Raw genomic sequence first — 25,398 nt, 5'->3', positions numbered from 1 at the left:
TCTTTTCATATGGCTGAATTATTTGTGCAAAACAAGACATTGAAGGGGAACTGTTCTCTTTGTACCTGTACAGGAAGCAGGCAAGTCTCTGGGCTCATGGAGATATTCACCGCTCCAAACAGCGGCAGTATGAGGACAGATCTGTGCCTCACCTCATCTCCAGTATAGACAACCTTTCCATCAGCGCCTCCATCTTTAAATCCCACAGCTTGGACCGTATGGAGGAGGTGAGGCCAAATGAGCCATTTTTTAATTTTAATTTTTTATTTCAATTATGGATGCACAATATCGGTACAATATAGTTTGTTGGCCAACATATTAGGGATTTTTAATTTAACGCATCGGTCGATATTGGACTTTGGTTTATGCTTATTTCCGCTTTTTACTTTTTGATTTTATATATATATATATATATATATATATATATATATATATATATATATATATATATATATATATATATATATATATATATATATATATATATATATAAATAAGAAATTGTATTATATGTAGTAATTTAATTCAATATTTAAAAAAAAAATGTAAATGTTTCCTGCAAAAGATGCTAATGTATGTTAATAATTTGCAAGGTGGACCTTTTATAGGTGAATTAATTTAGACAAAATAATACAGAATTTTATCCGCTAATTAATGATTATTGGCCATAACATGAAAATATTTATAAATCTATATATATTTTACTATTGCATAGTTTAATATTTTTGAAACCTGACACAGAAAGAGGGTCTTATACACTATATACAGTGAGAAGAAAATGTATAAAATATAATGTAAAAAAAGAGAAAATATTTATTACCTTAGCGATATTGGCCTGAATTTTAATATATCTGTATTTTACTACTTTAAGTGGGTCATTTTAATATTTTTGAAACCTGGTAGATAAAAAAAAAAGACTAATGTCAGAGAGAGCCATAACCAATATATACATTGAGGAAAAAAATATACAAAATATAAACAAAAAGATTAAGATTTTAGACCTTTGTAATGATTTTACAACTCAACTCAACTCAAGAAACACTTCTTTGGAATAACGTTTAGATGCTCTCTAACTCACGACAGAATGATTACACTGAGAACGACCTCGCTATGACGCAAGGAGACAAACTGCGTGCCTTAAAGGGTCGACGGCAGCCGCGGTCTGCGACCACTGGAGCCATAAGGTAAGATGCCATTCCTTTTGGGTCTTCTGATGGAAAAAGCAAATTGTTAGTCAGTTCAGCTATAGAACAACTTGCTATAGCGCCCCCTGTGGCAACACTGAAAATGCAACTACTTGTTGAACTATAAATTGCGTTCTGAGGCATTTTGTGATGCAGTAGCCTATTTTGGGCCTGGATCCCAACCTAGACATAAAAAGCAAAGCAAAGCTTGGTCTAAGACCAATATTGCATCTTCTATTCAGGTCTCCGTAATGAGCCACATTACATAAATGACACTCGTTGCTTCTGTTCATGAATGGAGCCTTTTATCAAGACTCTTTCAACTTCCATTAGCTTTTAGGTCAGTGAAGAGCTAAATGACGCCAGGCCATGGTTAGTGTTTCGGTCCACTCTTAAATGCAAGACATAGAGCTAAAATTAATACAAAAGAGCACAGATTGTTAAGAGTGCTGATGTACCAGGCACAGAGCTGGTTGGCATAGAAACATGATGTTCCCGTTGTCTTGGAGAGATGCTTTCCCTGTATTTCAGGATGGGCAGACACTCGAGAAACATTCTGCTTTCTGCAGAAACTTATTGCGTACTTACTATGCAGTGTATAGTGTATACAGTGGTATTAGTTAATGGTATTTAGCAAATGGAGTAGACAAACTTGGTACTTAAAGGGGTCATGAATTGCATTTCTTAAAAAATATTTTATAATGTTTCCTTAGGTGAACTTATAATGCTAGTATGGTTTTTACATCAAAAATTGTCACAATTTAGAAAAAAAAGGTCATTTTCTACCCTGATTTTAGCCCTCTGATTTGAACGCTCTTTTGGAAAGGGCATGTCTGCTGTGAGACTTCAATGTAAACGGCCCTAGCTATGATTGTCTAACATTTTGCATATGACATAAGAATTTCACGTGGAACTCTCTCGAAATCCTTTACCACGTTTTTACTATTATAGCTGTCGAGATGGATTCATCGTAAAAAGTGTTGATTATTGGATTATACTTAGATCTACTCCTGTCACATGAAAGTTTGCAGCAATGAGCATTGTAGCCGATGACAGACATGCCTGTTGAGCTCATGAATGCAGTGATCTCATTGCTGCAACTCGATTTCTACACTCTCATGAATGCTTTCATCATAAAACAGTGCAAACACACAATGTAAATTAGAGATTCAATGTGTAGTATAGACAGCGTTGTTGATTGTAACAGGAGTTTTGGTGAGAGTCCACATTGATTTGATTCTGCAGAGGTTGTCTTTCGTTGCAGTATTACATCATAATGTGTCAAAATCCGAAATTGGACGTTTCCGGGGCTTGATTTCTCAATTCATGACCCCTTTAATGCTTACTACAAATACACATACCAAGCACAGTATGCATGCTGCATACTGAGTTCTTTCATGAATAGTTTGAAATGGAATACTAGCATACTGCTTATGTCATACTGTGCTGTGTAGAATGTATACGGTGTACTGTTTTGTAAAAATAGTATGCAAAACTATATTATAACATGACCTTACTACTTTGTATGCTTAATTCAGTGACTAGTGCAGAGTTTTTTTTTCCCCAGCATTTTTAATTATCTTTGTGCAGAAATAATATATTTGGAAATCTAATCAAGTAGATCATCATCTTTAGGTTATTTTTTTAACAATGATTGGATTAGTTAAATTTGTCTCACAAAAAAAATGGAAGATTGTTGAGGGCATTGAATTGTGGGATACAGTTTTCTGCACACTGTGCTCTGGTTATGCTGCACAGTTTATCAAATCTAATAAATAACCTGTGCGTTTAATGCATACAAAAAATACACATGCCGAGCACAGTATGCATGCTGCATACTAGTTTTTCAAAAATAGTTTGAAATGTTGTTTTAACGCTTAGTTTGAAATGGAATACTTAGCTTGCAACTTAAGCCGGGGACACACCTAACGATTAGCTGAAACATTCTAAGACTGAACTGAACACACATACTGATTGTTTCCTTCGACTGGAGCCGATTTTAATCGTTGACAGTCGGAGAAGAACACAAACGTTTACGATTGAGACCGCTGCTAAGCAACACACTGTGCGCGGGATCTTGAAAATGGATGTAAACAAACAGCTGGCGCTCTTCATCTGCAGCTATATTTGTGCGGAAAATAACAAAAAAAAGAGGAAAAACGCGCAGGATATGGGTGAGGTCCTGGCTGGAGAGGCAACATGGACTTTGTTCTCTACAGAGAGAATTTGAGGTGAGTAACTTTGTTAAATTAATCTATTTTTAGAGCTTGCACTCCGGTGGTGTCGGCCGTTGTTAAGCAACACTGTTGCGCCTCTGATAACAGCGACAACGAGCACTCAACATGATTTCAAAAACAACACATCCCAGCGCCAGATCGCCTATAATTAACACAAATTGATAATCAGCTAGAGGTGTTTCTTTTGTATTAGATATCAGCGAAATGCCGCGAGATGTTTCAAAAAGTGGTGGGGACATGTACCACACGCAAATTACGCCCATGTTAAAAGCAAAGGGCACTTTCACTTTCGCGATCAAAGGGGCAGGGCTCTTTATATTCTCTCTGTATATATTGTATCATTAACTGTTAATTTTGTATCCGTAGCTTTCCAGATAAATAATATATATATATACAAAACATGATAAAAAAAAAAAAAAAAAAGTCTAGTCATTATCTTTATCACTTGTTGCCCCCCCCTATTGGCTGGTGCCCCAGGACACTCGCCCAATCCCGTCTATGGATATCCGGCCCTGTACCTGACACGTTCAAAGCTTCCGCAATAGCAGCCCAGCTTCTTTCCTTATCGCTTCTATTATGGTATTCCTTCGAAGATATATTGTATAGACGTTCGTACTCTTGCCAGAGTTCAACCAGTTTTTCTTCCATACCGGTTGTCCAATGTGTTTTTATGTTGCAAACTTTTTTTGACGCCATTTCGCCGCTTGTTTACAATCGCCTGACACAGTCTCCAAGGAAACAGAGACGTCAGCGGTCGCAAATATTATGCTGCCTTCACGTGCTCTATTGTAAAGATGACTTTCCTTGAAAAAAAATTTAACACGAATTTGCTCGCAACCACTACTTCAGAAGTGGGAATTATCAAATTTGAGAAGAATCTTTGCGAGGAGGACTGGCAATGACTGTTTCTAAAATTCTAAGACTAGAATCTTTAGACACAGCACACTGCAAGATTTTAAAGGTGCCCTAGATTCAAAAATTGAATTTACCTTGGCATAGTTGAATAACAAGAGTTCAGTACATGGAAATGACATACAGTGAGTTTCAAACTCCATTGTTTCCTCCTCCTTATATAAATCTCATTTGTTTAAACGACCTCCGAAGAACAGGCGAATCTCAACATAACACCGACTGTTACGTAACAGTCGGGGTGTACGCCCCAATATTTGCATAATGCCAGCCCATGATGTTCCCAACATTATAAAAGGAATTAGACAAGGGCAGCCAGTTAACGTCTGGAGCTGCACACAGCCAAATCATCAGACTAGGTAAGCAAGAACAACAGCGAAAAATGGCAGATGGAGCAATAATAACTGACATAATCCATGATATCATGATATTTTTAGTGATATTTGTAAACTGTCTTTCTAAATGTTTTTTTAGCATGTTGCTAATGTACTGTTAAATGTGGTTAAGGTTACCATCGTTTCTTACTGTATTCACGGAGACACGAGCCATCGCTATTTTCATTTTTTAAACACTTGCAGTCTGTATAATGCATAAACACAACTTCATTCTTTATAAATCTCTCCAACAGTGTAGCAATAGCAGTTAGCCACGGAGGACAGCCTCAAATTCACTCAGAATAAAACTTTTAACATCCAAATAAATACTTTACTCACATAATTCGAAGCATGCATGCAGTATGCATGACGAACATCTTGTAAAGATCCATTTGAGGGTTATATTAGCTGTGTGAACTTTGTAAATGCGCTGTAATATAGTCGACAGCTCGTGTGGCAGGAAGCTTGCGTCTTAAAGGGGCGGCGCCGAGTGTAAATCAGTGCATTGTTAATGGTGCCCCAAAATAGGCAGTTAAAAAAATTAATTTAAAAAAATCTATGGGGTATTTTGAGCTGAAACTTCACAGACACATTCAGGGGACACCTTAGACTTATATTACATCTTGTGAAAGAACGTTCTTGGGCACCTTTAAGCACCAACTGTAAACACCGACTGAACGCAACTGGCTTTGACTCGGCGCGACTGGACATGATCAGTCGTAAGTATCAAATTACATTCATAATCGGCCTTACAATCGTTAAATGTGTGCCCGGCTTTAGTATACATTATACACTGCATAGTATGCAATGTGTTCTGGTTTTGTGAAAATAGTATGCAAAATGTTTTCAATTTGTGCATAACGTGACCTCACTACTTTGTATGGAACTAGAATCTAAATGTAACCTCAAACTTTTCTGTATATAAATCATTTTTAAAAGGCAGTTATGTGGTTTATTGATTGGATTTATCATACTAGAAATTAAGGATAAATTTGAGTGCATTACATTGTGGGATATAGTATTTCAATGCAGTGTGCTCTGCTTGTATACTGCACATTTTAGCAAATGTTGTAGATAATTTGGGCACAGTATGCATGCGGCATATTAATTTCTCTCAAAAAATAGTATGTAGTATGCATTATGAACATTTTGTTTCATTTGGAACTCATTTATTACATACAGCTCCATTTTCTGGCTTTTTAAATGCAGTTTATGTAACCAAGCAGTGTGTACTTGATCTCAATGCTCTTCCAACAGACTCGAGGACATGAAGATGCACACTAGGTCTCCATCTCAGCCTCTCAGGTAACATTTTATTCCAAACTTCCACTTTTGTTTTCTTTAAAGGTCATTAAGAGATAATTTACATATAATGGGTACAGGAGCACAACCACCTGTTTAAAGGTGGAAAATGGTTATGTGGCTGTTTTTTTTTTTTTGGTCTATGAAAGAGTTTATATATGTACTTTGGATGAAAAAAAATTAAAGTAAAATGCTGAAACAATAAAATATGGCCCTCTGAAATGCTTTGCGTTAGCTGTTGGCTCAGTACACTAGCTATTTTACCTCCGACCTCTCCAAGTTTACAAAAAATAGCCCAAAGAACAAACACAGCCTTCGTACTTCATCCCTCTCGAAGACAAATTATACCCTGGCGTATCTTAATTTCCAGCCCCTCCTTGCACACAACACTAACAAAAAGATCTTCAAGTACCGCTCAACAAGAACAGGATGCTTCATCCTCGTGTGCTTGATGTCGTCAATAATTTGAACAGGCCCTGTTTTAGCACGTTTAACCCAGATGTAAATTAAACACCCCTTCGTGAGCAAATGCGCAGTCCTTAATTAATTTCCCTTGAAGAGCGGTGAGTTGAAGAGGCCTCTTGGACATAAATGGCCCTCCTACTCTTCCTGTCGCAGCTCCTTCTCACAAGGATGAAGGATAAGATTTTGGCAAATTTGTTTGTTTGATTTTGGCTGATGGAGACTAAGATGGAGAGAGGAAATGAGCTGAGAGTCGGGTATAATTTACCACATTTTCTTGTACAGATTTGGTTATTGATGAGTAGTGATTTCATAAGGTATTATGATGAACCGTAATAAAGTGCGTGCTCTCCCTTTCATTACTGTCATAACCAGTATCGCTCTGGAGACTATAAGCTGGTTCACGAACAGTACTGATCCATCCTTGAGTAACAACTTTTTAGCAAAACTTGTGTTTTGTATTGTCCCTTTGTATTGACCCTCATTCACAAAGCAGTCTGGTGTAGAGTGATTTGCGCAGCTACAAACAAATGTAGGTATATTCCCTTCAAAAATAAATCTGCTACAGCTACTCTGGACTGAAAAAAAAAAAATAGCGACCAATGTGCAACTCGCTCAGGGCGGAAGCTATGCTAATAGGGCAGAGTCCGTCAGCAGACTTGGGCGGGGCTTAGGCATTTTGTGACATCACAAAAGGTAGAATCTGCAAATGGCTTGTTCTGAGACACTGCTTATGATTTATGGGGATTAAAAAAAGTTGGTGGATTTTAACCATTATAGGGTGGGCTGTGTAGGCACTACCAACACACATTTATGTTCAAACACCATGTAAAAGTGAATTTTGTATAATATAGGTCTCCTTTAAAGTAATCCATGTGATTCCAGTGGTTTAAAGGGTTAGTTCACCCAAAAATGAAAATGATGTCATCAATGACTCACCCTCATGTCGTTCCAAACCCGTAAGACTTCGTTCATCTTCGGAACACAGTTTAAGGTATTTTAGATTTAGTCCGAGAGCTTTCTGTCCCTCCATTGAAAATGTATGTACGGTAGACTGTCCATGTCCAGAAAGGTAATAAAAACAACATCAAAGTAGTCCATGTGACATCAGAGGGTTAGTTAGAATTTGTTGAAGCATCGAAAATACATTTTGGTCCAAAAATAACAAAAACTACGACTTTATTCAGCATTGTCTTCTCTTCCGGAATCCTTTCCATTGAATTGATTCCATTGAATCCTTTCATCTGTCGGCGTTGGTAATGCACTTTTACGTCACCATGGTTGTTTTTGGCAATGACATAATTTTCATTTTTGGGTGAACCAACCCTTTAACCTCAGTTTTATGAAGCAACATGAGTGCTTTGTTTGCGCAAAAAAACAAACAAAAATTTATTTTTAAAAATAATTTACCACTTTATTTATAGAATATTAATCTCCAACGCGAAGTCACGCAACAACATCTGCTGTTAATTTTTGGGTGAACTAACCCTTTAATTATGTTAATTGATTAATAAAGTAAACATAATTAATTATGTAAAATTCTAAAAGTATATTAATGGAGTTTTTTTTCAAACATCAAATTGAAAGATTTTATTGAAAGATTTTATTGAACTGTTATCGTTGTTATTGATATTATTACTATTGCTGTTTTTAATTTATTTTATTTTTTTGTTTGTAGTGATATTGTTAAATTATTGTATACAATTAATTGAAATATTATCTATATTTGCTATGAATGTAGCCTTTAATGCTGGTATGGTGTTAAATAATAAACAAATTAATTTAAATAGGGATCAAACTTTTAACAGATATATTAAGATGAATATGATATTTGAAAAATGTCCTTTTCATGGACACCTGAAATGTTTCTGAAATGTTATACTGATATACTGAAGTATTTGATACTTTAAAAAAAAAAGAACAATTATTAATTCTAAATTAATCAGATCGTTAACATCATTTATTACATTTTTTTCTTCTAAAAACATGTTGAGACAAACTGTTCATCAGTTGAATTTTGTTAGTTATTTCATTGATGAGATTAAACTGTGAGTCAGAGAGGAATTTTTGGAGTGGGTGAAAAAGGAGGAGAAGCTGTGTGGGAGATCATGATTAGTGGTAGAGAAAAAGAGCTCTTCAGAAAAAAGACCAGAAGAAAAAAAAGTGAAAGTAAAGAGGAAAAAATTACAATTGAATTTGAACTGCAGTTACTGGAGCATGACTCGCTAAATTTCTGAGATTTTGGACCCTTGCCTGTAACTTTCCCTGCTTCTTTTTCCTTATTTATTTTTCTTTAAACAAAGCCTCTTTAAAACAACACTCTGGTTCCCTTGTCGTACAGAATCTAGCGGAAGCAGGGCTCAAAGTGAACCGGCACCGGCACTTCTATATTTTAATCTGTAGTAATTTTTCACCCCTTCAAAAGTACTGGACCGGAAGTGATATTACAACCTTCTTGTAAAAAGTTAATTTCCTAGCAGATGTGTTTGGCAAGAACATGAACGGCTCTTAGAAATTTCTTTCATTATAAATAGTCTGGCATTTTTCATGATGGCAGGGTGGATTTTGAAGATCAAATGATCTTCTAGAAGTCAGATTCATGGTAGCAGCATATATGTGTGTGTGTGTGTGTGTGTGTGTGTGTGTACACATACATACATACATGCACTGCCCGGCCAAAAAAAAAGTCGCTGTTTGGATTTTAATAGGCAAATACTTAAGACAGTATTACATTGATTATTATTTTTCTAGCATGTTATATGTTTGGCAACGGTTCTTTTAACCCTAAAAGATGGAGTGTGTAGCTTTTCATTTTTTAAACAACCATGTATTAAGATGTATCATGGCCATATTCCAGGATGACAATGTCAAGATTCACCAGGCTCAAATTGTGAAAGAATTGTTGGGAGGGAGCATGACAAATCATTCTCACACATGAATTGGCACTGACCTTAACCTCAGTGTAAGTTTTTGGGATGTGCTGGAGTAGACTTTACAGAGTGCTCACCTCTTGCATTGTCAATACAAGATCTTGACCAAAAAATGAAGCACCTCTCGATGGAAATAAATGTTGTGATGTTATTTCCATCAAGAGGTGCATCAATTTTTGGTCAAGATCTTGAATTGACAATGCAAGAGGTGAGCACTCTGTAAAGTCTACTCCAGCACATCCCAAAAATTAAGGTATGGGCTCAGAGGTGCCAATTCATGTGTGAAAATGATTCTTCATGCTCTCTGAACCATTCTTTCACAATTTTAACCCTGGTGAATCTTGACATTGTCATACTGCAATATGGCCATGATGTGTCTTCCTACATGGTTGTTTAAGAAATGAAAAACGACACACTCCGTCTTTAAGAGTTAAAAGAATGGTTGCCAAACATATAGCATGCTAGAAACATAATAATCACTGTAATAATGATCCTTTCGTAGATTAAGTATTTGCCTATTAAAATCCAAACGGCGACTATATAGCTGATCTCAGCTGATTTCATGCCTGTATTTGTGTGTGTGTGTGTGTTTTATAGCCGAATGAAACCGACAGCCACTGGCCAGGGTTCCATCTCCCCCTTAAAATCCTCCAAAGTCCCACCATCCTCCTCCGTCTCTGCCTCTGCCAAGCGCATTGGCCGCTCTTCATCTTCATCAACCAACCTCAAGAGGTGAGCCTGACCTCCCTTCTAATTAGCTTTCCTCCAGTCTTCTCTACACTCTTCATATCTTTCTTCGATCTGCTTATTCTCTCACTCGTCCACCTTTTAGTCTTTGCCTCTTTATTTCCAAATCTTTCGTGTAACTTATTCCTCCTTTTTTCTTTCTCTCCCCCTCTATCTCCTGTCTTCTCTCCTCCCAGCTCCCTGGTGGCCTTCTTTCCTCTCTGTGACTACCCTATGCTCTGAAACGGAGAGCCGTAAATGCGAGGAACCAAGTTGGTTGCTCCGTGCTGTCGGTGCACTGGTTTCAAGTGACTCGTTCCCTGCCATTTATGTAATCGAATAGCCAGAGCCATATCACCTACCTACTACTATATCACTCTCTCCAAACCAGCACTTATTGATGTATTTTTGGACCAAGTACATACCCACTACTTTCCAGTACTGTTCATACCATACTGAAAAGCACTTTCTAACACACTCCAGGCTAGGGCTGGGTGATATTTTATAAAATATGGGAACATTCTCAGATATTTGACTAATGTTCTGCCAAGTTATCTTGTCTTTAATAATATTCTCAAAACTCAAGCAAAAAAAAAAAAATTATTCACAGTTCACAAATTGTTTTTCTTTTCCTGAAACATTTTGGTTGGATGAATTTTTTTTTTTTTTTTAAACGTTACTAACTACTTGTTTCCCATTTAGTTTTTTTCTAACGTCCACTTAACCAAGAGAAAACATTTAAAACCATTAAAAAAATTTCACATTTTTGTTAGCTGTGTGAATTTATATAGATAAAATTAAATAAAATTAAATCATTTACATTGTATGTTAAGTTGCATTCTTCATAATTGACTTGAAGAATGCAGTTGAATCATTTTCACTTTCACATTCATTTTCACTTAAACGGTTTAATAAATGAAACATTTGCATTTATAATTCTCCGAACATTGAGTGATGACGCAAACGCATGATCGAATCAAACATTTTGATTCATGGAAATCAATTGAGCTTACCAAATGTAATGCTGTTTCTGCTACTTAAGTTTAAAGAGACGTGTACTTTGCCGAAGTCAGTTTTGAATAAGTTGCCCAGCCCTACTCCAGACTGAGTTTGATGTTTTAAACAGCAGTAAATACACTCTCAGCCAGTATACATGCAGTTCCTCACCCCTTTGTCAGAACATTTACCATTATCTCCATGTCCTACAGTGTAGATATGGGTACGAGTATGTCCTCCCTGTCCTCCACCCTTCATGTCTGTTTCCCCTCCCTCCCATCCTCCAGCACCAGGTTAGCCAGCTCTTTGGGTAACCTGTATGAACCAAATGGTGAATCAAACAGCTCTGGGAAACCACCTTCCCCTTCATCGTTCACTTCCCACCCTGTCCGCACGGGCTACAGCAGCCCGATCGCCCCACACAATTACCACTACGAGGTCAACAACAACAACAATCAGTGTAACACCACCAGTACCCCGAACATCAACGGGGTGAGCCCAAGCAGCGGGGCAAAAAGTGTGACCTACAACCTCAACCACACCAGCATGAGCGGACCTTCCACCAATGGAAGGCTGGGGGCCAGTGAACAGGGGCACCACAGAAGCCCAACAGGGCTGAGCGGGCTCTCCGCACGCTACCTCAGCCGGTCTATTCCCGTAAGTGATCTCTCTTCCCATCAACCCTCCCAAGATGCACACACACCCAGCAGCAGCATTTCATACAATTTACCATGGTAACCGTTGGTTTCTGCCAAGATGCCATAGTTACAAGTAGTCAACCAATATGGCTTTTTTATATATATATATATATATATATATATATATATATATATATATATATATATATATATATATATATATATAAAATAAATTGTACAAATGTTAAATGTTTTTAATTTAATGAATTAATATAAATTGTATTTGTATAATAATAATTATATATTTATAATGTAGTAAGTTAAAACTGTATTTTTAAAGTTAATATTGGATTTATATAAATTTATTATATATATATAAAATGTAGAAAATAAGATAATGTATCATGTCACTAAATTATATACATTATATGTTACATAATGTAAGGATGGAAAATTAGATAAAATTATATTACTGTAAAATTACAGAAAATAAACACTTATTCACAAAATATTCTGAAGGTAAAGGTAAATTTTATTGAAAAAATTAACATTGAAAATGTTTGATTATAATTTAAATTTTATATTAAAACAATGTGTATAATTTTTAATATAAGTTTATTATAATATTTTTTAAAATTGTGTTCACAAGGGAGATTGACAAGTGCAAACGGACATGGTAATGACTGTATTAGACATTTCTAATTCTGGAAGCGTCTTGAACTTGAACAAAAAAGATTCCATATATATTTATTGTTTCACAGTTGTAACAAAGGTATTTTAGTGGAAACTATGGTTGCCATGGTACTTTCCACCCAAATCCTTCCTACTTATCTCTGATCTCTTTGCAGCCTTCTATTTTATTTCTCAGTTTATACATTGCCATGTTTTCTCTAACAGATGCTTTTAAACACTTCCCTGAGCATGTTGCATGTCATCAGTTTTTACTGAATACACGCTTATGTGCATCTCACTCTTGGGTACTTCCTACGACCGTTAAATCTCACTCTGTGTACGTCTGTCTCTAGTGTGTTCTCAGAAAGCTCTTACTTAGATGATCTAATATTTACTTAATTACCATTGTCAAGTGAGCTTTAATCGAGTGGTCAGGATGAGACTAATTTTTTTATTTGAGCTAATCCGTCGCCCTTTAACTTCTGTGAGTGCATCCCACGCTGATGCTCCGAGGAAAAGAAAATTAATACTAAATAAACAAATATTAAAAAGGCAGAGCCAGGGATTCATTAGGGATGTAATTAAGGCTTTAAAACGTAGCTAATATGGGTACCTTTTACATGTATGGTGGAAGTCTGACAGCTCTGTTCTGGTTTGGCAGTAACATGGCTACTAACAAGTACTAATGGCACCTCAATGCTGCTGTTTGATGCTATGGGAGTGGTGTACGCTGCAAAAATGCAAATGTATTCAGTATTTGTTTGAATTTATCAAACAAATTTATCTTTTTATTTGACCTATGAATGCAGAACAGGTCTAGGTTTATAAAAAACACTTGACCGCTGCACAGAAAATAGATTTGTCTGTTATGTCGGTACTCAGACTGGACGGAAAGATCAAGAGCTTGATTTTAGTGGCCTGTTGTCCTTGGACCTTCTCCAGAACTCTTGGATGTGGTCCTGAATTCGGTAGTTTCCCTAACAATTTCCTGTTTGGTGCATTTTTTCCCCATTGTGAATGTGTTTTTTTTGTTTTTTTTTTTTATAAGCCACTGTACATGTTAATCATGTGATTTCACAACATTCTAGGCAGGATTTCTCCCAGACTACCCCGTTTATGAAATTGACGATTGGCTCATATCATCCCTGTTTTGGAGCGTAGTGCTGTGTCTTTGTTCAGAACATCACAACGCCTACGCATGTAGCAGGAGTGACTCAAAGTTTCACTGCAGAGATGATGAATATCACATTCTGTCCTGCACTGCGCTCTGTTAAACGTTCTTTCTCAAAGGGCGATCAACTGACAAAGTTTTTTTTGACGCTAGAAGGTGTTTACAGTGAATATGTAATTACAGTCAAGGTGTCATCCGTTTTCTTGCTGCTAAACATGGCTGCTTCGGGTTGCAGTGAATTAGTATAAAGTCTCATTTCTCAACATTGTCATGTTATTGGACACAACTCTCATTAAAAATTAATGACTTTGCTTGGTTTTTCATCAGCAGGTCCAAACAAAATCTTTTTCTAGATTTTTCTGCACTTCGTAATTCTATGGAATGATTTTAAACATGGTAAAATAGTGCAGTTTGAAATATATTTTATAGGTAGCTGAAAACATGATTAAATTAGTTAAAGGTGCCCTAGAATTAAAAATTGAATTTATCTTGGCATAGTTAAATAACAAGAGTTCAGTACATGGAAATGACATACAGTGAGTCTCAAACTCCATTGTTTCCTCCTTCTTATATAAATCTCATTTGTTTAAAAGACCTCTGAAGGACAGACGAATCTCAACATAACACTGACTGTTACATAACTGTCGGGGTCATTAATATGTACGCCCCCAATATTTGCATATGCCAGCCCATGTTCAAGGCATTACACAAGGACAGCCAGTATTAACGTCTGGATCTGTGCACAGCTGAATCATCAGACTAGGTAAGCAAGCAAGAACAATAGTGAAAAATGGCAGATGGAGCAATAATAACTGACATGATCCATGATAACATGATATTTTTAGTGATATTTGTAAATTGTCTTTCTAAATGTTTTGTTAGCATGTTGCTAATGTACTGTTAAATGTGGTTAAAGTTACCATCGTTTCTTACTGTATTCACGGAGACAAGAGCCGTCGCTATTTTCATTTTTAAACACTTGCAGTCTGTATAATGCATAAACACAACTTCATTCTTTATAAATCTCTCCAACAGTGTGCAATGTTAGCTTTAGCCACGGAGCACTATCAAACTCATTCAGAATCAAATGTAAACATCCAAATAAATACAATACTCACATAATCCGATGTATGCATGCAGCATGCATGACGAACACTTTGTAAAGATCCATTTTGAGGGTTATATTAGCTGTGTGAACTTTGTTTATGCAATGATAGAGTCGAGAGCTCGGGAGGGGGCGGAGAGCGCGAGCAATTAAAGGGGCCGCAGCCTGAATCGGCGCATTTCTAATTATGCCCCAAAATAGGCAGTTAAAACAATTAATTAAAAAAAATCTATGGGGTATTTTGAGCTGAAACTTCAGACACATTCAGGGGACACCTTAGACTTATATTACATCTTGTAAAAAAAACATTTGATGACACCTTTAAATAAATTTAAATGTTTAATAAATGGACATTCATAGAATGCATAGAACTGAATTACTGACATTCTAATTAATTGGAAACCTGTGGGGCTTCCTGCGGAATTATGTGGGCACAAATTCAGAAGTTCAAACAACATTAAGTAGCTATAGTCCAATATTTTTGAATGATTTTGAATGAATGCGATTTTTCTGGAGAGTTCGCTTTGGCGAGTTGTTTTTAACTTTGAACGAATTTTCAGGATGTTTACATTTATCAAGTGCAAATTCACACATTTGTCAAGATGTTCCTAGATGTTCAAACTATGGCTGCATCCGAAAACCTAGGCAGCTGACTTGACAGTTTAATGATCTACAGCAAAATAGTGCAAGCTTTGGTGAGAACTAAATAAATATTTAATTACTACAGTAGTAATCTCTCGCTAGAAATGACATCAAAAGTGGAAAATATTAGTCAAAAACATACATTTACACACAAACTGACCAGCAAACGCAACTTTCGGACGCCATCTTTATTTTTCTAGCTCAACTGTCATGAAAGGAATGCATAGGATTGTGGGATACCAAAGGCAGCGAAGGATACATCTATGCTACCTTCAAAAATTGATCAGATGAAGGTATCTCAGGAAACAGGAAGTGAAGCTAACATTGGATTTGGACGTGCCTTGATGCCTTCCTACCTTGAAATGTGTCCTCCGAAGGCAGCATTTTCCAGTTTTCGGATGCAGCCAATGTTAAATAGCTGTATGTGCAACGTTGATGTTTGTAGAACTCTAATACTGACATTTCTAATTTGTTGAAAACCTGCGGGGCTTCCTTAGGAATTCTGTGGGCACAAATTTGCCAAGATATCAGAAGTTCAAAAGCGTTAAGTAGCCATATATCCAACTTTTAAGATTTTAAATGAATGCGAATAAGCTGTTGTTTAGAACGTTGATGAAATGTTTGTAAATGGACGACACGAAATAGAACACAATGCTTTGTTGCTTCACATTTGTCGTCTGTAAAAAAAACTTTTTTCGTTTATCCCTCCCCCAACCCCCCTGCAACAATTAAGAGCAATTAGCATTCAGTTGTGCATGTTGTACACCTGTGTCTTCTAACCTAAGTGGCTTTTTTTTTTTTTTGCATAAAGTCAGTTTTCCCCCCACACATTTAATGCAAATGTATTTCCTCTCTAAGCTTTGACTTTTTATTCTCATCTCACCATCATTTACATCAGCAAGGGCTGTGATTGTAATGTCTCAGGTTGGCTTTTTAGACTATTATTTAACTACCCTCTGCCATGTAATTTTCTGTAATTACTTTCAGCGTCATAATCATTTCATCTTTCTGTTTTTTCCCCTCTTTTGCAGTCCCTTCAGTCTGAGTATGTTCAGTACTAAAGCCGCCACTTTCCGCTAACCCCCCATCCCGCACTGCTGGCCTGGTTCCGACCCATGACGCCTTCACTGTGACCACCAATTCACTGGCTTCTTGTCGCAAAGGGGAACGAAGTCGAAAAGAGATGCTTTTGAGACTAAACGGCTCACGGTCAGCCTCATGGTAATGATACGTCCTGCTATGACAGAGCTGATCTGGAATCTGCTGCATGCTGTTAAACAACATGAACTTTCCTTGGCCGTCCTTTCAAAACATCTTTTTTTTTTTTTTTTTTTTTTTTTTTTTTTTTTTTTTTTTTTTTAGATACTCTCCATGTATGAATATACATAATTGTACTGAAAAATATTTTTAGATAAAGAATTTTGTACTTTTTTTGTCCTATTTTATCTATGATTCTTACGCTCAGCGAACAAGGTTCGTTGGTTATATTTGTGTGTCTTTGGATTAGGGAATTTGTTCTGACGTAAATATCACGTTTTTGTCTCCTGAGTGTACTTACTGAGTAACATATCAAGTGCGATGCTATATTTAAAAGGTGTAAAATGGTTTGACAGCTACGTGTCATCTTCAAAGGGATTTTCGGCTGACAAAAGCAATAAAGACAGTTTGTTTCTTTTATTTGGGATCTAAGGTGGGCTTGTCTCCACGCAACTACGGACGGCTAATGAGACCATGACCAATTTGCAAACAAACTTGTTTTTCTCGGGAAAATGAAGGGCTTTGTTTGTTCAGTATGAGAAACAGGGTGGACTCCTTGTCTTTTTTTCCATTGTGACATCATAATGTGTGTTATCAAACTAATTGAGATCTGAGCTCTCACGGTTTTCAAGGGCTGTTGAAAACGCAAGCGCGACACTTCATCTTTCAGCAGCGTCTGTTTCACCAGCACCTCTGAAATATAATATCTCAGAATATACGAGTTTCTGGCTGCTGATTTTAACATGCACCGTTTTTGCATGAATTAGCTCAAGCTGCTTAAAATATATATTAACGATAACAAATATTAATGTACCTGCAGTAGCTCACCCACAAGTTGTAACTTTTTATTACAATAGAGGAGATTATGTGTAGGTGATGATATGAAAACACAACCCTTTCTGTTATTGCACATAATGAATGTACAAACTAATCTGGAAAGGTTGATCCAGTGAGGGTTGTCTACTCTAAATTCAGTTATTTTAGGATGTTTACAATCAAGTGCAAATTATTTATCGTACAGTGTTCTTATAGGTTTACCAGCAGGGTTTAAGCTAAAACCTTTGGATTATTTACTTAACACAAAAACTACAATACGGTCATTTAATAACCCTAAGACATTCCAAACTTGACTTTATATCTTCTGTGAAACACAAAATATATATGTACAATGTACTCTTTTTAGGTACTGGGACTGTTAAGCTTAGGAAAATGATGACGACGCACCATTAAAGTAACGTTGTCAATTCTGTGTTAAATAAGCTTCTGAAGGCATACGATAGTTTTGTGTAATTTTATATATATATATATATATATATATATATATATATATATATATATATATATATATTATATATATTATTTTTTTTTTTTTTTTTTTTTTTATTGTGCAAAAATAATCATTTATTCAAGGAAAGGCTTCCCCTCTGCCGGAGCTCTCAAATCTCATTCATTTAAAGAGTTTCTTGGGGAAACATGTTGCTCCAGATTTTATGTAAATGAGAAATAAAAAACATTTACAATCACGATGTCAAATCTGATGCGACATATCTTAACAAAAAAACAGTTGAATGCGTAGTGGCGAATGAAATTTAAGAGCTACAACAGAGGGGAAGCTTTTCTGCAAATCGTAAGCCTTCTGCCCTTATAATATACATTATATTCATTAAACGGAAAAGAGCAGCTTGAACATTCTGCCGAACATCATCTTTTGTGTTCCACAGAGGAAAGTAAATCATATAGGTTGATATTAGGTGAGTAAATGATCATTTTAATTTTGGGGGAAACTAACCCATATCTTTCTGTTTGAACAAATACTCCATTACAAGCTTATGCAGTTATAACTTGATTGACTGTTCTGTATCTGTATCTTTTAGCCCTGTAGCACTCTGTACATTCCAGATGGTGTTATGAATTATGTGTATATATACGTTTTGGGAGAATCTTTTTGATTGAAGTATTCTACCTCTTTGACATATACATGATGTAAACTACTCTCTTGCTTATGAAAATATAGATATATTTATATATTTTTGGAGCAGTGTGTAAAGAATATCTAACAATGTTAGAGCAGTGTTTGCTTTTCACATACTGAAAGGACATTAAAATACAATGTAGTGTGTTGTACATTTATTCTTTTGCAATGTAAACACAATTTCAAAGACCAGAACAAAATAAAAGATTAATTTTGCTTTAGGTTGTTCGTTTTCTTTGTGCATGGAAAAACAAGATTTCCCTCAAGTGCAGATTCCTAATTAGTCGTCTTTGACCGTTGTTATACAAGTAAATACTGTACAGATTGTGCTATTCTGTGACCAAAAACAGTTTTTAACAGCTCCACAAAAATAAATTAAGTGCCAACGATGTTCTCTCCCTGACAACCAACAAAGTGTGAACTGCAAATCGCCACACATTTGTGAACTTAAGTCTTTCATTTTGAGTCTATCTGGCAGCAGGCGTCGGGCCGTGGGCGTCCGGAGACAGCTGTGAAAATGACTGCTAGTCGAGTGACTTTTCACAGCCATGATTTCGGCAAGTATTTCAAAATGTCAGTTTAATTTCTACACGAGGTGATGCTTGTACATGTGTCGTTAATTCTTTCTTCTACCTAGTTTTAGAAAATTGTCTTGTAGGTCCAAAATGTTCTACTAAAACGTTTGTACCAATTTATACTAGCACTCAATCTTGTAATTTTCCTCGTTCATTTACGGTAGGCCACTTGAGTGTTGTAGCTGTCAGTCATCATAGGTGTAATATATTTAATTGAACCATGGCCTCGTATTTTTCCGAGCCCTTTCATTCAGATTATGAAGGTCTAATATCTATCTATGAATACACATTAAATTCAACGATCAACTCGTAGCAAATAGCAGGTTTCAAGGCTGCTGCTGCTCCGTTCGCTATAATAATAGTCTTCAAGTATCTTTGAAATGGTTTCAGAAAGGCAGCCTGACATGTCAAAAGGAAATATTCACGCTGCTCTTAATGACATTCCATTGTCTCTGTTGCTCTGTGATCTTACGAGCACTGCTAGTGCTACCCAAATAACAGGGAACGTTCTCAAAATTTTGTTAAAGGGTTAGTTCACTCAAAAATGAAAATTCGTTAATCTTCGGAACACAAATTAAGATATTTTTTGTTGAAATCCGATGGCTCAGTGAAGCCTTCATAGGGAGCAATGACATCTCTCAAGATCCATAAAGGTACTAAAAACATATTTAAATCAGTTCATGTGACTAGAGTGGTTCAATATTAATATTATAAAGCGAAGAGAATATTTTTGGTGCGCCAAAAAAACCAACAAAATAACGACTTGTATAGTGAACGATTTCAAAACGCGTGCTTCAGGAAGCTTTGGAGCATAATGAATCATTGTGTCGAATCTGCTGTTCGGAGCGCCAAAGTCACGTGATTTCAGCAGTTTGGCGGTTTGACACGCGATCCGAATCATGATTCGACACGCTGATTCATTACGCTCGGAAGCTTCCTGAAGCAATGTTTTGATATTGGCCATCACTAAATAAGTCGTTATTTTGTTCTCGTCGCTTTATAATATTAATATTGAACCACTGTACTCACATGAACTGATTTAAATATGTTTTTAGTACATTAATGTATCTTGAGAGAGGAAATGTCATTGCTGGCTATCTGGAGGCCTCACTGAGTCATCGGATTTCAACAAAAATATCTTAATTTGTGTTCCGAAGATTAATGAAGGTCTTACGGGTGTGGAACGGCATGAGGGTGAGTAATAAATGACATTTTTTTCATTTTTGGGTGAACTAACCCTTTAACATTTGACAAGGTTCTTTCCGAGTTCTGAACAAAAGTTCTTCTAGTAACGTTAATAGGATGCTGTTCTTAAAGGGATAGTTCACCCAAAAATGAAAATTCTGTCATAATTTACTCACACTTAAAGGGTTAGTTCATCCAAAAATGAAAATTCTGTCATTAATGACTCACCCTCATGTCGTTCCAAACCCGTAAGACCTCCGTTCATCTTCGGAACACAGTTTAAGATATTTTAGATTTAGACGGAGAGCTTTCTGTCCCTCCATTGAAAATGTATGTACGGTAGACTGTCCATGTCCAGAAAGGTAATAAAAACATCATCAAAGTAGTCCATGTGACATCAGTGGGTTAGTTAGAATTTTTTGAAGCATCGAAAATACATTTTGGTCCAAAAATAACAAAAACTACGACTGTATTCAGCATTGTCTTCTCTTCCGGGTCTGTTGTCAATCCACGTTCACGACTCAGCATTGACGCTGCTGATGTAAGACGCTGCTGACGTGTTATCTGAATAAATATGGCTGAGCTAAAAAATGCAAGTCTTTCTCTGTGTCGAAATCCTTAGACATGTTTGCGAAGGTTGTTTTGTTTACAGCGTGCGTCTCCCTCAGACTGTAAACGAAGCTCGGGCGCACCGGATAACACGTCAGCAGCGTCTTACGTCAGCAGCGTCACTGCGGAGTCGTGAACGCGGATTGACAACAGACCCGGACATGGACAGTATACCGTACATACATTTTCAATGGAGGGACAGAAAGCTCTCCGACTAAATCTAAAATATCTTAAACTGTGTTCCGAAGATGAACGGAGGTCTTACGGGTTTGGAACGACATGAGGCTGAGTCATTAATGACATAATTTTCATTTTTGGGTGAACTAACCCTTTAAGTTGTTCTAAACCTGTATAAATGTCTTTGTTCTGTTGAACACAAAGGAAGATATTTTGAAGGATATTTGTAACCAAACAGTTGTGGGGCATTATTGACTTGTAGTATGGAAAGAAAAAATACTATGGAAGTCAATGATGCCCCACAGCTGTCACGGTAATATTGTGATAGTACCCAGCACTGCTGTTAACCCAAATTTTCATTTTTGGGTGAACTATCCCTTTAATGTTCTCAAAACATTTAAATATGTATATCATTTTTGTTTCTGCGCAAATTCGTTATTAAAATATAGCCTAAGCTATTCATTTACACAGTGGCGGTCATAACTTGTTTTCATGACAGATTTATTTAAACATACATTAAACATATACATTAAATAATCAAGATAGGTCAAGTAAAATATAATGAATATAGGCTAATATAGTGCATATATGCAGTGAAAAAGTTAATTTCTCTAGCGAACTAACAAGCTGTGGGCACTGAATGACTTTACTGAGGTAAATGCTACGTGACATAGGCTATTGGTTACAAGCTGTTTTATTCACGTCTACGATTACATGAGATTCAGTAAATTGTACTGTATCATTCAACATACCTTCAGATGTTCATTATTGTTTGTTCTGTAACTAGTATTAAAGAGGAAGAGATGATCACGTTCACTTGCGCTCCATGCTGCCGCTTGAACTGAGGTGCCTGTAGCCTACAGCGTCACATCAAAGAGTGTCAAAATAGCATTTATTGTTTAAATTTCGTGATAAAATGGACAGAATTGTAGGGATGAGACTTTGTTTCTTATCGAAAGTAACACAACACAGAGCTGGAGCTTATTGCGATTATTGGTGGTTAATGGGCTACAGTTCTGTATTTGTCGGTGCACATGTGTACCAAACCGAAATACGTGTACCATTACACCCCTAGGATTCATTTTATTGAATTAGAATCACACAACGTGATCAGTGTAGTCCAATTCCTGACCAAACGAATGACTCTTATAATGGGCCAGTCCTTTTACTGAATCAGAAACAATGCGATCAATGTTGAGACAGTTGAGTCAAAAATGCATAGCATGACCAGTGATAGTCCAATTCTCAAACAATGACTCTCTTAAAACATTTTTAGTGAATCAGAAACATACAACATGATCAGTGTAGTCCGATTGCCGGCGAATGAATCGCATGACTTGCTTATTTTTAGTGAATCAAAAACATAGCACCACCATAGTCTAATTTCCCAATGAATTATGAGCCTATTCTTTGTAGTGAATTAAAACCATATACAGCATGTTTTTGTTCTGGTTCTTTTTCAGTTTATCAAAAACTATAAACCAACCTGAATGGGTACGGCTATTAGTTTTGTCATGTCCGACTCAAAAAAGCAAACAATGAACCAATAAAAAAAGTGGTTTCCCTCATTTTTGGAGCTTTACATCCCTAGTCCTCATTCACTTTCATTATATGAAACAGAGCAGCTTGAACATTCTGCTAAACTTCTCATTTTATGTTCCACAGACGAAAGAAAGTCCTACAGATTTAAAGCGACATGAAGGTGAGTAAATGGTGCCAAAATTTTTCGTAATTAAATAGTCCTTTAAAGAAACTAAATATTATTTATGTTCAAATCAATAGTAGATCTGCATATTTAAAATACATCGTACTGCCACTGCCTTCTTCCTAAAGATTCTCATTGGGGAGCCCATTATATTACGCCCTATTGATTATTACAGGCTCAATCCATTATGAATAATGAATTGCCTTCATGGTGATTGTGCTCCCTGGGAATAATGAAAGACAAGTGAGATTGTAGCGTGGGCTCTTGTTGATCTCACGCCTCTCAGTCCTCACACACACACACACATGAACGCACATATAAAGCTTGTTTCTCCACCGCAGCACCGCCAAAGGGAGCTGCGCTCTCTCACGCGCACGTTTCTTCACACAATGTGAGATGAGATGTGATGAGATGACATTATTTTCCAGCCTGCTCCCATCATGCCAAATGACACAGACATGCCACTGTCGATGTGCGCGCTGGGACGCGGATCACGCATCTCCCTCGCCACCGTCTACTCCTTCATGTGCGTTCTGGGTACCGTCCTCAACCTCCTAGTTATCTATTTGGTGGTGACGTTCAAGAAGCTCCGCACAGCCAGCAATGCGTTTATCGTGAACGGCTGCGTGGCAGATCTGCTGGTTTGTGCTTTCTGGATGCCCCACGAAGCGGTTGCCACCTCCACTGGGACTTTTCTGGTGGTGGGTTACCAGGCATTCAAAGAAGCGCTGCTGTTTCTCGGAATCACCGTGTCACTGCTCTCACATTCGCTTATTGCTGTGAACAGGTACGTTTTGATCACCAAAACACCTGCTGTGTATCAAAGTCTGTATCAGAAGAGAAACACAGAATGGATGATCGCAGGATCGTGGCTCGTCTCGTTGGGCTCTTTGTTCCCGTGGCTCACGTCCTTTCGATACCCGCCTGAGAGATGCCGAGACGCAGAGGACAGATCCTTCACCACGGTGTCTGTTTTGTCCAGTCGGTTTGCCGCAAGCACTTTGGCGTTCACTATCATTGGACAAACCGTTGTCGTCATGTACTGCTACTTTAAAATTTTCCGCCGGGTGCAAATAAGTGTGAAGAGGGTCAGTATTTTGAATTTCCAAATCGTGAACAACCTCCCTTATTCATTCCCGAGAAAGGACAAGCGACTCGGCTTCTACGTTCTCGCAGTGTGCTTAATTTTTATTCTTACAACCGAACCCATTTTTTGGGTTCTCATCACCGGACTGTTCATCCCGGTGTCAGTGGCGCTTTGGACATCAACTTGGATCGTGTTCTGCACTATATTTGTATCCAATCCCTTTCTGTACACCTGGAAAAATGAGGAGTTTAGGAAGTCGTTCAGGTCTGTGATGAGAGGAGACTTCTTGCGGGGATCCACGGTCGGGGTCGAGCCCATCACCATCAACGCCATTTCTCACATCTTCCCGAGACAAAACAGCCGCAGGGCATTTCTGGGCGAGATGAACTGAGATAAACCTGCGAAAACTATACGACTAGTACTGTGGCCAAATTTCGCTTGTGCCGGTGGTTTTTCAGTCACGATGAGCTGCATGTGTTTTACAGTGTTTTGTAAAGCAAAGTTTTTGTAACATTTTTGTGAATGTTGAAGTGTCAATTGTTTTTGCACAACTGTGAAGACTACACAACTTTTTTAAATAAGAAATGTTTATGAATGTTCAAATAAATCAGAAATATCTCAACTTGTGTCATTTCTCATCTTAATTTTTGTATATAAAATAAATATTAATATAATTTAATATTAATTTTATATAAAATTGTTTATTTAATAATGTGTTGTTTTAAAATGTTTAAAAATTAATATTTTTTTATTTTGAGGTAATATAATGATTTAGTGCTGTCAAATGGATTAATTGCATCTAAGTTAGTAAATATATAGTGTGTGTGTGTGTGTGTGTATATATATATATATATATATATATATATATATATATATATATATATATATATATATATATATGTATGTGTGTGTGTGTGTGTGTGTGTGTGTGTGTATATATATATATATATATATATGTATATGTATGTGTGTGTGTGTGTGTGTATATATATATATATATATATATATATATATATATATATATATATATATACACACACACACACGTATACAAATGTTAATGCGATTAATTACAATTAATCCATTTGACAGCACTATATAAAGTGCTTAATAATTTAACAGTGCATTTTATTTTAATTAAGATGTCAGTTATATGAATATAATTTATTTGGAATTATTCATATGTATTAATATTATATAAAATGCTAAACTGCTTTATTTAAGAGTGCGTTTTATTTAACATTTTATTTAAAATGTGAATTATATTATTATTTTATATTGAATAAATAAGTGCATAAAATGCTTAATATTTCAAGAAGCTTTTTATTTTAACAGCTCGTTTAAAAGTTCAGTTGTTAATATGTTATATATGTATACACGGTTAATATTAATATAATTTCATTAATATTAAGTTAAATGATTCATATTTTTCTATTAATAGCATATTCTGTTTGTGTTTAGTTAGATTTTCACCTAAATAGCT

The 25,398-nt window shown here is 36.4% G+C and overlaps 2 protein-coding genes across 8 annotated transcripts in view; both read left to right on the top strand.

Annotated features, from left to right (window-relative positions):
• The window catches only part of cdc14ab (cell division cycle 14Ab), a 58,199-nt gene extending 39,401 nt beyond the window's left edge, over positions 1–18,798 (top strand). For 4 of the 7 annotated variants that reach the window (XM_048164329.1, XM_048164313.1, XM_048164308.1 and 1 more), the window contains 6 exons: positions 74–227; positions 1,084–1,184; positions 5,962–6,009; positions 9,996–10,130; positions 11,408–11,777; positions 16,380–18,798. In XM_048164329.1, the coding sequence (XP_048020286.1) occupies positions 74–227; positions 1,084–1,184; positions 5,962–6,009; positions 9,996–10,130; positions 11,408–11,777; positions 16,380–16,409 (838 nt within the window). In that variant the 3' untranslated portion in view covers positions 16,410–18,798. Of the gene's footprint in view, positions 1–73; positions 228–1,083; positions 1,185–5,961; positions 6,010–9,995; positions 10,131–10,321; positions 10,779–11,407; positions 11,778–16,379 lie in introns of those variants that run through there. The other 3 variants (XM_048164337.1, XM_048164344.1, XM_048164340.1) reach the window with 2 other exon arrangements.
• A 2,494-nt stretch (positions 18,799–21,292) lies between these two features.
• Positions 21,293–24,537, top strand: gpr88 (G protein-coupled receptor 88). Its single transcript, XM_048164298.1, has one exon. The coding sequence runs from the start codon at positions 23,269–23,271 to the stop codon at positions 24,304–24,306; it is 1,038 nt and encodes a 345-aa protein (XP_048020255.1). The 5' UTR covers positions 21,293–23,268; the 3' UTR covers positions 24,307–24,537.
• The last annotated feature ends 861 nt before the right edge of the window (positions 24,538–25,398 follow it).

The sequence above is a fragment of the Megalobrama amblycephala genome, linkage group LG2 (genome assembly GCF_018812025.1).
Source record: "Megalobrama amblycephala isolate DHTTF-2021 linkage group LG2, ASM1881202v1, whole genome shotgun sequence".
Lineage (NCBI taxonomy): Eukaryota > Metazoa > Chordata > Actinopteri > Cypriniformes > Xenocyprididae > Megalobrama > Megalobrama amblycephala.
This window is presented reverse-complemented; position numbering and strand designations above follow the sequence as displayed.

Coding starts and splice junctions, on each gene's coding strand:
- gpr88 (XM_048164298.1), top strand. CDS start 23,269: ATGCCAAATGACACAGACATGCCACTGTCGATGTGCGCGCTGGGACGC.